This window comes from Lithobates pipiens, unplaced genomic scaffold (genome assembly GCF_037356315.1).
Source record: "Lithobates pipiens isolate NorthernLeopardFrog02 unplaced genomic scaffold, aLitPip1_a1.2 Scaffold_13, whole genome shotgun sequence".
NCBI classification, from domain to species: Eukaryota; Metazoa; Chordata; class Amphibia; order Anura; family Ranidae; genus Lithobates; species Lithobates pipiens.
Window position 1 is genome coordinate 162859225 of NW_027507718.1, and position 13735 is coordinate 162872959.

Below are 13735 nucleotides of genomic sequence, written 5' to 3' on the forward strand. Positions count from 1 at the left end.
ACACTTGAATCATTGGCCAGGACCTGCTGATAGACTTCAGAGTGTATAATCACAGCAGGCGTCGGTGGGGGGCATGCACGCACACATCTAAACCCGGAATCAGGCAGTGATGTACCAGTACGTTGCTTGTATGGGCTGTCCGCCCACAGTACATTACAGGACGGCAGTCCGCAAGTGGTTAAACACCACTGCCCACCCATGAAGAATTAAAGTGGTTCTAAAAGGCAGAAGATTTTTTATCTTGATGCATTCTATGGTATTGGTGACGTAGCAGTCATGTGGTGCGGGAAGCTGAATTAGATTGGCGAGCTACACTGAGGCTTGGCCATGCTGCCATATTGGTGCTTTTTTTCAGATTGGCCCATATCGTTATGTTAAAGCATTGCCGACGGCGGAACGCATGGTGAGCGGCCGGGTGACGTCAGGTCATGTGACATCATGGTGTCTGGAATGCACTCGGGACACCACAAGTTGGATTGTGAGATGGCCACACAGGTTTACCAGCAATCAATTAGCATTTGTATATAAGCGCAGGAGGTGGTTGGCAAGAATATACCCCAGTTTAAGTCTCTTTAGACGAAACGCGTTGGGTTATTACGCTGGCCCAAGCCAACTTACACTGCGCTATTTTTTATTGTTCAATTGAACTTTTTATCTGCATATGCATTTGTTTGGATGTTTTAATCTAATAAATTCCATCAATCTGATTCACGCTATGTGGAGGCCCTTTTTTCTCTCTTATATTCTGAATATATATACCCATTTTTGGAGAATACGTTTGGAGAAGCTGTGGTTGTAGTTACCCTTGGCGGAGAGTTCCATCTTTCCCTGCACTTGTTTGCTTGCATTTCCACCAGCTTACAGAGGAGGACGGTCGTTTTGCTCACCCTGACAGCCTCACCTCATCATACTGGTTCCATGCTTGATGGATCCACCACCATACGGTGAGCTGGGTCCACTACTTCTGGTAAGGTACCCTCTCATATTCCATAATTTCCTGGAAGGCGAAGGCACTCCTGGGTGTATTTTTTCCATTGTCTACACATTCAAACTACAGACTGTCGGATATCTCTTACAACAGGGTTCTTCTCAGTCATCATCATGCACGTTGATGCAGTATGGACTAAGATATATGTGTATTTACACCTTGTGGTTCACTTGTCACATATTATAGACTATATGGATTTGCTCACGCATGTTAATATGTTGTGGTAATCTTTCACATTTGTTACTACTATTTTCACATTTTAGGGAAAATCCATTTCTTGTTCTATTTGGGTTTGGAACAAGGAAAATATTTCTTTCTATCACATACACGTGATGTATGTTGGTTTATTTTTCACATGTTAATTATGCTCCTTCTAGCAGGCTATTAAGTTTACATCACTACACGTTTATTTGGATCACATTGGAACATTGTTATGTACTACTCACATAGTTTATTATACCAGTTTTTTTTTCTCTGCAATTCACTATTGCACAGGGTTGTTTATAATCTGCAGTGCTATTTATATAGTTCATTGCTGCAGTGTGATTTTTTTTGTAATTCATCATTGTGTGAGGTTATATACCTTAACAGATATTTTATTTTTTAAGCGATACACTTTTTATTCACATATTGTTCACCATTAGTCTTATTGCTGTGTTGGCTGCTTCTATTTTGGGTTGGCACAGTATTTTACTATTACCATTCTATGCATTAAGAAAAAACTTCTGTGAGCAGCAGCCCCCCATCATACTTGCCTGAGCCCAATCTACATACCGCAATGCTGTACGATAGTCTCGGCTGTTTGGGACTCTCCCACTTCATAGGCTGAGACAGCAACGGTGTGCCATTGGCTTCCGATGCTGTCAAGGTCAGTGAGCCAATGAGGAGAAGGGGGGGGGGGGGGGCCGAGCCATGCCATAATCCGAATTTATAATCCTTTTGGAGGTTAGGTTGTACCAATTGTCTCTCTGGGGGAGAATTGACTTTTGAAAGCATGAGACAACTAAGGGTATCTAGGTGCAAGGGTCGGACATTAAAAATGCGATACAAGATGGTCCAAGGAACAAATGGAAATATCTGTGGCAACATCCGAGAGCTGTTTGATGTTGGGCTCAGACTTTAGGTTCAGAGATCACAAAAAGATGTAGTAAGTTGGGGTTATACCACAAGGGGACATTTGGAGAAACCGCCGCTCTGATATTTTTTCACAGGTCAGCCCCACCCTCCAAGCCTGGAGGGAGTTACATCATAGCAAGCTTGTGACCCCCTAAAGAGGTACATTTGACAGTGCCTCTAAAGACCGGATCAATTCTGCCTCCAAAATCACCGCAGAGGTGGTCATATCTGGGGCCAGCCAATAAACGACTGCAATGAGCTGGCTTGCGATAAAAATATTTCTGGCAATTCGGAAATGCCAACCCCCCCTTGCGATGTGGAGCACATTAGGGTGGTCAACTTAAACCGAAGTGGGCATGGACCCCACAAAAATGAGGGGGAAAAAAAAAAATCGATTCAATTGAGAAAAGAAGGATTGGGGTATCAACTGAGGGGCATTCTGAAACAAATAAATTCAATAAGATTAATGCATCCCTGGAGGGACAGTGGGAGGTTCTCCCATGCTTTCAAATTTAGTCTTGTCCTGTTGAACCGCAGGGTCTAGATTTAAAGGGAATAAAGCTTTTGGAGTCTCTCGAGACCCGAACCCCCAGATGCTTTCAATTTAGTCTTGTCCTGTTGAACCGCAGGGTCTAGATTTAAGGGAATAAAGATTTTGGCGTCTCTTGAGACTCGAACCCCCAAATATGTGAACTCCTCTACCCATTGCAGCTGAAGATCTGGTGAGGCCTCAGATTTGGCCTCCAGATCTATTGCAAGAAGCTGAGACTTGGACCAATTCAACCTAAGCCCAGTCACTTTTGAGAACTCAATTAGGATTAGAAGCACTCCTTGTAAGGAGGAAGCCGCAATAAGCAGAAAAAGTAAGGAGGTCTTCTGCGTACAAGGCTACCCTCTCCTCCAGCAAAGCCAGACGAAGTACATAACGTGTGACGAGATAAGCAGCACCTCAGCCACAGGCTCCATAGCAATGGCGAAGAGTGCTAGGGAGAGGGGCAGCCCCGCCTGGTGCCCCTGGACAATGAAAAGGCAGAAGACACTTGAGCCCTCTCCCCCCCAAGCGAATGGCAGCTTCTGGTGAATGACAGTTTGCAACCATTGGATGAACACCATAGGGAACGCCATCCTCCAAGTATCTCCCACAGGAAGGGCCATTCAATCGAGTCGAACGCCTTCTTGATGTAAAAGGAGACGACCACCCTAGTGCCCCGATTTACGGTAGCGAGGGATTAAGTCTAACAGTGAGAAGTCCGTAGTGATGGGGTGGACCAATTGGGCTCTCTCTAGATCCAACAGCCAACCCAGAGCAATCGGATCCAGGCCCGATGGAAGGGTGGTAGTGTACAGCCTTTGGTAGAAGGCCTGAAATTCTTTCAATATAGCCTCTGGAGATGTGATGGCATCTGAGGGAGAGGTAAGCTCAGAGATCAGGGTGAGAGGGGTATCATGATGGGACATCATTGCCAGCAGTCTGCCATTCCCATCTCCCTACTCAAAGAAACGTTGCCTCTTGTGAAATAGGTCCAATCTTGTGATCTTCACAATATTTAAGTGGAGATTCCATTTAGACGCCTGTAGACAAAATTAGAGACAGATGGGTCAGACCCATACCGGGCGGAAGCCATCTCAATCTCCTCTTCCAATGCCACAGTAGTGGCAGCTTGATTTGTCTTTACCATCTTAAAGTGGAGGTCCACCGAGAAATGGAACTTCCACTTTAAGCAGTCCTCGCCCCTTTACCTGCCACATTTGGCATGTCTTTTTTGGGGGGGGGGGGGGGACTTCATTAGGAGGGGGGACTTCCTGTCCACTTCCTCCTTGCGCCCAGGGACCGCCTAGATGACCCCTCCCCTCTAGGCGATCTCCTGAGACACGTGACAGGTCCCAGGAGATCGCCTATCCACTCCAGGTGTGCAGCGTTACTCGTGCATGCGCTGTGCATGCCCGGCCGTGAAGCTGAAAGCCGTCACGACGGGTGCCCAGAGTGGTGATGGAGGCACCGGCATGAGAGGAGCGACAGCCCGTTCGACCGCATCTCTGGACCGTGGAACAGGTAAGTGTCTGTTTATTAGAAGTCAGCAACTACACTTTTTGTAGCTGTTGACTTTTAATAAACATAAAAAGCCTGGAACGCCCCTTTAACCTCCCTGGAGGTATGATTATTTCAGATTTTAGGTGCTGAAAGCAGTACAATTATTTTGCATGGAAATTTGGCGTTTTATATTGTAGTCCTGTAATTTTTAGGAATAACTCACTTAAATCTGTCCAAACCAGAGTCTAGCAGACATCCCGGGTATGATAAAGTTTGAAAAACGAAATCATAAATTATAATATAATAAATAACTATAAATATACAAAATAATAACAATAATAAAAATTATTCAATAATGTAATCAAATCAAAAACACAGAAATTTGCTCAATTGCAGAATTGTCACTGTCATTACTTTTCAGTATTTGATGACGGATCTCCCCACAAATCGCTATCCCTCAATTCTGCGAGTGATTCCAATTTATTATCGCTATTTTCTAGCTGGTCTAAAATAATTTATGTAAAGAGACAGTTTTGGTTGCTATGGACAATCTCCAGTTTCCAGGCATAAAGAACAGTTTTTATATTATAAAACTGCATGCAGGACACTGGACAGAACACTAGGAACAAAGGGGATGTGAAATAATTACATACAGCAATGTAATCTGTAAGATTACATTATACTGCATCTATACTGTGTGTTTCACTTTTTGAATTTGGCGCCGTTCTCCATCCCTGTGCGTCGCCACGCTCGCAGGGAATGGAGATCGGCTCCGTGATAGATCGAGCGGAGCACAGCTCGCTCGTACAGCAGGGGGACATCGCTGGATTCAGGGGACAAGGTAAGTAACCTCTTCCTGGATTCAGCGATGCGGTCCCGAGTCTGGCTCGGGGTTACCGCTTTTGGTATAAAATTTCCGCCCCGAGCCAGACTCGGGAATACCACTAAGGGGGTTAATGGCCAAGATATAGTGACCCCTTGTGACAGCCTTAAAAGGCACACCATACCATTTCTGGAGAGGATGACCCCCAATAGTCACGCAGGACCTGCAGAGTTTGGTCTACAATATTCACATAAGAGAACCATTGAGTGCCTAGACGCCACATGGAGCCATTGCGAAGGGAATGAGATTTAAACTGGAGTACTAGAGGACAGTAATCAGAGACTGGCAGCAAAATATGCGGCCTCAACAATATCAGTCAGCATGGCAGGGTTAGCAAATACATAATCGATTCTGGAGAAAGTTTTGTAAGAGGTGGAATAACAAGAATAGGCTTTGGTGGAAGGGTACATCCATCTCCAGACTTCTGTTACATCAGCTGACACAGCCCAGTTCAGTAAATCCCCAGTGCAGGACTTGGGTGGTATGGGTCTATCTAGGTCTGGAGACAGGATGGCATTAAAGTCACCAGTCAGCAACGACTTAGCAGGACAATAGGGGGTAATAGCATACATTATTTCAGGCTTGAACGGTGGAGGGACATATATGCCAGCAATGACACATCGCTGCTGCCATAATGTGAGCACCAACAGTACATATCTGCCATGAGGGTCAGTGTGTACTGCCTCGACACAAGGAAGGGATTTATGTAGAAGAATCAACACCCCTCTGGCACAAGTAGATTAAGAGCCATGAAATGCACTCTGCACCCAGGGTTTTTTCAAGGCCATCAGCTTACTGCCCATCAGATGCGTCTTGTAGAATCAGAACCTGTAGATTATGCCGTTTTACAAATTGAAATAAAAGAGCCCTCTTAAATTTAGAGTTAGGGCCCCTCACATTCCAGGTTACAACCCATACTGTATCTCGGTCATGTGATGCCATGATTAGGAGAGTGACTTACTTTACAGGAGGATCTAAGGACTGAAACAGATCCAATCAGTAATAGAGCACAAGCCAAGATTTACCTTATACAAAACTAACAGAACAATCCCAGCACAACATGCTTTCCCTACCGGTACTTCCCACTTCAACATGTTAGTACAAACACTGGTGGTCCTTCAGACTGCACACTCCAGGAAGGATGGGATTGGACGGAGTCAGTCCCAGAGGAAACAGACTGCAGTCCATAGCTGTGAAACCACTGAATCAAGGGGGGGGGGGTTGTTTTTTTAGGGGACTCAGGATAGGTAGTTCGATAGGGAGGCAGCAATCAGTCACAAAATTAAGAAGTAAGCTGAAACAGATATCACTTAGTGACTAATCAGCCTGGCCCCAAACTCTATTGTGGAGCTGATAATTAAAGGGGTTCTAAAGGTTTGTGTTTTTTTCACCTTAATGCATCCTATGCATTAAGGTGAAAAAACACCTTGCTGTCATGGGCCCCCCAGTTTTACTTACCTGAGCACGTTCACCTGCTGTGCATGTCCCCTGGTGTCCTCTTTTCCACTGAGTCTGGACGTTGATTGGATAAAGTGATAGCGCAGCCATTGGTCCGTGTTGCCGTCAATCACATCCAATGACGCGGCCGCCGGGGGGGCGGGACAGAGTCATACACTTGGCGTCTATGGACGCCAATTGACACGGGAGAGCACCCGTAAGCTAACCCCCTCGGGAAAGAGCTTCCCAGAGGGGGATTAGCTTTAGCAGGGAAGACAGCCACAGTGGGACCCCAGAACAGCAGGATCGGGGCCACTCTGTGCAAAACAAACTGCATAGTGGGAGGGAAGTACAAAAATAGGATTTTTTTGTACTCACCGTAAACTCCTTTTCTCTGTAATTCACCAACCGACACAGCTCATCTGTAACAAAATGGGTTGTTAGCCCTATCACTGGAGATTACTAGGCAAAGTTGTAATACAACACTTCAGAACTCGAGTTCCGCCCAGGGGGGCGGTCCCTCAGGCTACAATCCCCACACTCTACCCTAGCAGCCTGAGAAAAAAAAAAAAAGGAGGGGCGGGTGCTGTGTCAGTCGGTGAATTACAGAGAAAAGGATTTTACGGTGAGTACAAAAAAATCCTATTTTCTCTTATATTCACCGACCGACACAGCTCCTCTCTAACAAAATGGAACGTCCCCAAACAGTCTCAAACGAGGGGTGGGAAAAACAGCATAAAATCTTCATCCACCATGGCAAGTGGGAACTAGTGAAACTAAACCCACAAAAAAAATAAAATAAAATAAAAAAATAAAAAAAACACAACCCACACAGCAGTGCGTGGAAAACCACCACAAAACAGGGTACCCTCAACAAGAGTGATCCCCAAGATCGCAGTAAATTGTGGAAGTAATGCAACAGTGCATTAACAGAACAGTACTGTGCTTTTTCGAAAAACCAGGGAAAAATATCGGTTGCATATTCAATTGCAACTACACAGCTGCCTGCCAAACTGCGGCCAAAACAGGCATCAGCCGATGCACTGACTTCTACCTTGTAAAACTTGGTAAACGTATGGACAGACGACCAGGTTGCGGCCTTACAAACCTGAGCGACCAACGCTTGGTGTAGGAAGGCCCAAGACGTTCCGATTGCCCTTGTGGAGTGGGCCGTGGCCCGGAAAGGGGGGCACCTGCCCCTTCAAGGTGTAGGCTTGTACTACAATCTGTCTGATCCACCTGGAAACGGTGACCAACGAGACCGCCATGCTAACAAAACAGCTAACAAAACAAACAGCGAGTCTGACTTCCAAAAGGGAGCCGTGGCAGACAAATACACCTTCAGAGCCCTAACCATGTCCAAAGCGTGAAGGGCCACCTCTTTAGAGTGCTTCGGTTTAGGACACAGCAATGGTAATAAAATGTGCTCATTGATATGAAAAGCCGAGACCACATTCGGTAGAAAAGACGGTTGCTGACGCAATACCACTTTATCCCTGTGGATAACCAGATAGGGAGACTTGCAGGACAAGGCCGCCAACTCCGAAACCCTCCTGGCCGAAGTGATGGCCACTAGAAAGACCATCTCCCTGATATTCTCAAACGGGGGTTTTGGACGCGCCGACAACACCAGGTTCAAATCCCATGGGGGTAACGGACGCCCCGGAGGGACTACGTGTCGTACCCCTTGAACGAAGGTACTCACTAAGGATTGCGATGCCAGGGGTCATTGAAAAAAGACAACTAAGGCTGCCCTTTGATGGTGCTTAATACCAATCTCTTGTCAACTCCTTGCTGGAGAAACAGCAGGATCCTGCATATGGAAAAGGAGCACGGATGCCATGCTTTCATACATGGAATTGTAGGCCTTCCAGGTACGATGGTATATCTTCCGAGAAGAAGACTGCCGTGCCCGCACAACATAGTTGGAATCACTGAGTCCGACAGATCCCGGTTCCTTAACACCTGCCGTTAAAGACAGCGATGGTAAAGAATTGGACCTTGAGATAGAAGGTCCTCTCACAACGGCAGTCGCCAGGGAGCGTCTACCACCAGACGCACCAGGTCTGCGTACCAAGGGGGCTGAGGCCAATCCGGGCAACCAGTATTACTGGGATCCCCTCGGCTTCCACTCTGCGAAGCAGACGTGGCAACAGTTTCAGTGGAGGAAAGGCGTAGATCAGCTGGTACTGATCCCAAGGGTCCAGCATCTGGCGGCTTATAGATAGTCCACCTGCCAGTTCTCCACTCTCGGGATGTAAATGGCCGACAGGGCCGGTACATGTCGCTCTGCCCACCGAAGTATGTGAGCGACCTCCCGTGCAGAGGCTGAGCTTCTTGTTCCCCCTTGGTGATTTACGTATGCCACAGCCATGGCGTTGTCCGACTGTATCCTGATAGGACTCCCTTGAAGACTCATCGACCATGTGTGGAGACACAGCCTGATCGCTCTCAATTCGATTGATCGGCAACTTGGATTCGGATAGACTGGCGTCCGTAGTGATCACCATCCAATTCAGAGGAAGGAACGATTTTCCGGACTAAATCACCGGGGACCTCAACCACGAGATCAGCGAGTCCCTGACTGGCTGGCTCACCTGGATCTGCCGATCTAGGGACAACTGAGATTAGTCCCATTTTGACAAGATCTCCTTCTGCAGAACTCTGGTGTGGAACTGGGCGTAAGGTATTGCTTCGAAGGAGGCTACCATGAGTCCCAGTACTCGCATGCAAAAACGGAGTGACGACCACTTGCAGTTCATCAGTAATTTGTTCTGAGAGTCTGCAATTTGTCTGAAGGGAGAAAAACTCACTTCCCTGGAGTCCAAAAGCAAACCTAGGTACTCCAGACGCTGGGTCGGCACAATCACCGACTTCTTTAGGTTCAACAGCCACCCAACTTCCTGCAGGGTCTGCATGGTGATCTCCACATCCTCCCCCAATTCTGAGGCGGAAGATGCTCTCAGGAGGAGATCGTCTAGGTAGCCCACGATCCCGACCCCACGTTGTCGCAGCAACGCCAATGCTGGAGCCAGTACCTTGGTAAAGACTCGGGGGGCTGATGCCAGACCAAAGGGAAGAGCCACAAATTGGTAATGGTCGTTCGACTGCAAAACACAGACACTTCCGATGCCAAAGGCATATGGGTATGTGCAGGTACGGATGGATGTCTAAGAACGCCAGGGAGTCCCCTTGATGGAGCGCAGTGACTACTGAGTGAACTGATTCCATTCTGAATCTCTGCACTTTCACAAAGTGATTGAGGGCTTTTAAGCCCAAGATTGGATGTACCCCTTCCTTCCTGGGAACCACAAACAGAGGAGTTCTAACCCGCCGGACTCACTGCCCTGAGGAGTTCCGCACTGTATACAGCAGTGCCTGTAGCCCCCTAGCGCTCCCAGATGCAGAAATACCAAAGCTGCATCATTGGCAGTCCGTCAGAGCGATCGGTGAATGATTGCTGAGCGATCTGAAAAACATGTCCAGATTACATAGAAAGCCTGCCAGCGCTCTGTGATGACAAAACAGGAAGCTGAAGGCACAAGAAGCTGCTGCTAGAGCACACAAAACATGGCCCGGCTTCAAGAAAATGGCAGCCAGTGTTCTGAATAGGGAATCACCAGGAAAATGGCGGCTTGAAGCCCAGAAGCATGCTGTCTTTTGCCCACACTGAAAATGGCCGCCAGCCAGCACCATGAGAGGCAGAAAGAAACATGTGGCAGACACCGCACTGTACCGACACAGGAGCAAACCTCACAGACACCTCCCCGGGATTAAACACTCAGGACCCAGGCACCCCAGTACAGCCAGAACCCAGGTGAGGGGGCACACACACCCCGCTCAGCATCCATGCACAGCCCCCCCCCCCCCCCCATGAGGGGGGGTTAGGGACAGGGGAGAGAAGAGAGGGGGGTGAGGGGGCCCCTGAATTGACCTCCCAGGGAATGCCCAGCTGCTCAACCCTGCCAAGACAGGGAGAGCTGTACTTACCAGTCCTGAAGAGCTGGGAGACATTCCATTGTAGCCAACTCTTGATCAGTACAGGGAAGGTTACTGGCTCAGCATACTGTGATGCAGACATCAGTAGCCCGGTCATATGTATGCACCGAATCATAAAAGCTCACCGACCACCTCTGGAGCTGAGGTATATCATGGCCTGCCGAGCCATAGCTCGATGGCCAGACTGGGGAGACTACAAGGATAAGTGAACCAGCCTGTCACCCAGCTGGTTGTTGATAGAAGATCACAGGATCATTCATCTTGCGCAAAAAGCCAAGCTTTGGCATCAAAAAAAACACGGACCTATGGGCCTGCAGGGTTCCTAGGTCTATCTCCTCACTAGGCAAAATAAAGCTGAGGCTGCTAGGGCAGAGTGTGGGGATTGTAGCCTAAGGGACCGCCCCCCTGGGCGGAATTTAAGTTCTGAAGTGTTGTATTACAAGTTTGCCTAGTAATCTCCAGTGATAGGACTAACAACCCATTTTGTTACAGAGAGTAGCTGTGTCGGTCGGTGAATATAAGAGAATTTTTTTATTTATAATAACAATCAAACCTATACAACCCCTTTAAGCCCATTTTGCGGAAAAGAACAGTAGGGCACATAGTTTCATAGTTAGTAAGGTTGAATAGACACACCAGTCCATCCTGAGTGAGTGTGTACAATTGTCCCTATCCCTGTACATTACACACTCACATTGGTCCCTACCCTCAAGGAGCCCACAATCCAAGGTCCCTACTCATATACTAGGGCCAATTTTGGACAGAAGCCAATTAACCTACCTGTCTTTGGTTTGTGGGAGGAAACCGGAGTACCCGGAGGAAACCCACGTAGGCACAGGGAGAACATGCAAACTCCAGGCAGGTAGTGTCGTGGCTGGGATTTGAACCAGCAACCCTTCTTACTGCTAGGTGAGAGTGCTAACCACTACACCACTGTGCCGCCACATAGGAACAATATATTGGCCTGGGCAATAAGGGTCATTGATCAGATTCCAGGATAAAAAAAACAAGACAAGGTCAATGAAAATAATAGGCCAACAGAGCCTACAAGGCCTAGGCCCAAATACTTGTGGCGATTCGGCTGTTTGATTACCTCTCTCACAGGGAACTCACAAAAAGGTAGAATTAGCGACCATCTAGCCAGGATGCCGCAGCCACCAGAGTTTCAAAAAAACGTAGACTTTATTTTAAGTCATAATTGTTATTGCTAATTTTGTGAACGTTTGATATTTACGACAAAATATGTGGTGGCAGAATAAAGAGGTAACTGCGCAGTTAAAGAGACCCAACGACTATCACTCTCAGTCAACTAGCACTTAGATTGTGGTCCCACCAGCTGGAAAATCTTTGTGCAGGGCGAGGCCGAGTGTCATTGATGCATATCGGTGACACAGTGGGCGGGTTTGACTAGCCATTTGTCACAAGTTAGTGCGGGTGGCAGCCGGGGTCTTACACCGCATCCATCACAGAAACGAGTGCAGACTTAAATTGCAAACAGGCAGAAAAACTCTATGTTGAAGCCAGAAACAGAACTGAAGGATCATATTTAAAGTGGTTGTATAGTCAATTTTTTTACTTTAACCTACAGGAAAGCCTATAATAAGACTTACCTGTAGGTTAAAAAAATAAAAAAAAATCTCCTAAGCCTGTATGGTTTAGGAGATATTCCCCTCGCAAAGCGCCGCTGACTGCAGTGGCACATGCGCACAGGGGATTCTCGGCTGAAAGTCCGGCAGACGTCGGACAGAAATCTCCCGCGCATGCGGAGTGACGAGATCGCAGCTCCGGCCACTCACAGTGCCGGAGCCGCGATACCCGGAACAAACACAGAGGGAATATGTCAGCTTCCTCGTGTGGATTGGGCCAGATGTCGGGGCCTCGTTCTAAGGTAAGTATTTCATAATGAGCTAGTATGCGGTGCATACTAGCTCATTATGCCTTTTCCTTTGCAGGTCAGGAAAAAAAAAAAAACCACTTCAGCGGGTATACAACTGCTTTAAATATATAATTTTATCTAAAAGCAAAATTTTTTTTTGGATAGACCAGGAAAGGGTTAGAACCTAGTACCCATAAGCGCTACTATATTACATGTTTGTTCTAGGGTTTACATATGCCTAAAATCATATCAATCAATTTGGAGAGACTGTTGCTCATAGAAACTTCCTGCCTCCAACAGGGATACTGTTTATTATTCCAATGAAATTTACAATTTATATGTCAATTACAACTAGATAGAAATTTACAAAAGCAGTGCACCTACTGTATTGTTTGCATACCCTTCACTGTTTCATACCATCATTCTTTTCACCTGCTTTTTCACATTGTAAAACAAAAAATACAAAATATTTTAAATGGATGGGTGGAAAATGGTAATTACCTTTGCCGGAGCATCAGTTGGAAAGGTATCGACAGGTTGCTTAGGAAAAATAGGGGGATATTCTTCATCAGAATCAGAATCAACTGTCAGCTGCCTTTTCCGAGCTTCATGCAGCATTGTCCTATAGAATTTCCATGTAATAAAATGATATGCATTATAACATTTATGAAAAATATGGTGCTAGTTTCCACTCAATTCAACTACTTACCTCATCTCTTTCTCATCTTCCTCTTCCTGTCTTCTTTTAATCTCCTCTTCCGTTTCTCTGTAGTGAACCAACATAGAATCAAAGTCCACATTTGCTTGCCGCTGGTTCAGCTCCTTCAACTCCTGCAAATTTTCTAATACATCCATCTCCATTTTGGAGTCCTTTGTCCTATTTTCGAGAACCTAAAACAAATATATGCATATTAAGGAGTAACTTTTTCATGTACAGAGGCATAACATCTTGTGGTTTTGGCTTACTGGGTCAAAGAAAAGGCCTAAAAGGCCTCTCCTAGCATATTCATAAATGTCTTCTTTCAGGCTCTTATTTTCTGAGTATCCTTTTTCTGTAACCTGCCCTTTTTCCTCCCTACTAATTCTTTGTTGCTATCCAAAATGCAGAAATTTCTCTGCAGGGGTCCAATCCATGCAAACTCTTTGTATAATAGTTTTAGAATGGTGTTTTCCTCCAAAGATCGTTTTTTACTTATAGGCTGGCTTCTCACCGCAGCATGGAGCAGCTCACAGCAGGGGTCCAGTGCATGCCTGTTTACAATTATCTGGTCCGGTTTCAGACTTAATTTGGACCTAAAACAGACTACAAGACACATAGGACTCCTGCAATTTGCACCGGAGCTGCTCTGGAGATGTGTGAACTGGCTCCGTAGAGAACCGGTCACAATCTCCTGACATGCAAAT

The 13735-nt window shown here is 46.5% G+C and overlaps 1 protein-coding gene across 1 annotated transcript in view; it reads right to left on the minus strand.

Moving 5' to 3' along the window:
* Positions 1 to 13735, minus strand: part of YJU2 (YJU2 splicing factor homolog) — a 224051-nt gene that overhangs the window by 123378 nt on the left and 86938 nt on the right. Inside the window, exons 5-6 of the mRNA XM_077475779.1 lie at positions 13041 to 13222; positions 12833 to 12953 (exon numbers count right to left, since the gene is read on the minus strand). Of these exons, the coding sequence (XP_077331905.1) occupies positions 12833 to 12953; positions 13041 to 13222 (303 nt within the window). The remainder of the gene's footprint in view (positions 1 to 12832; positions 12954 to 13040; positions 13223 to 13735) is intronic.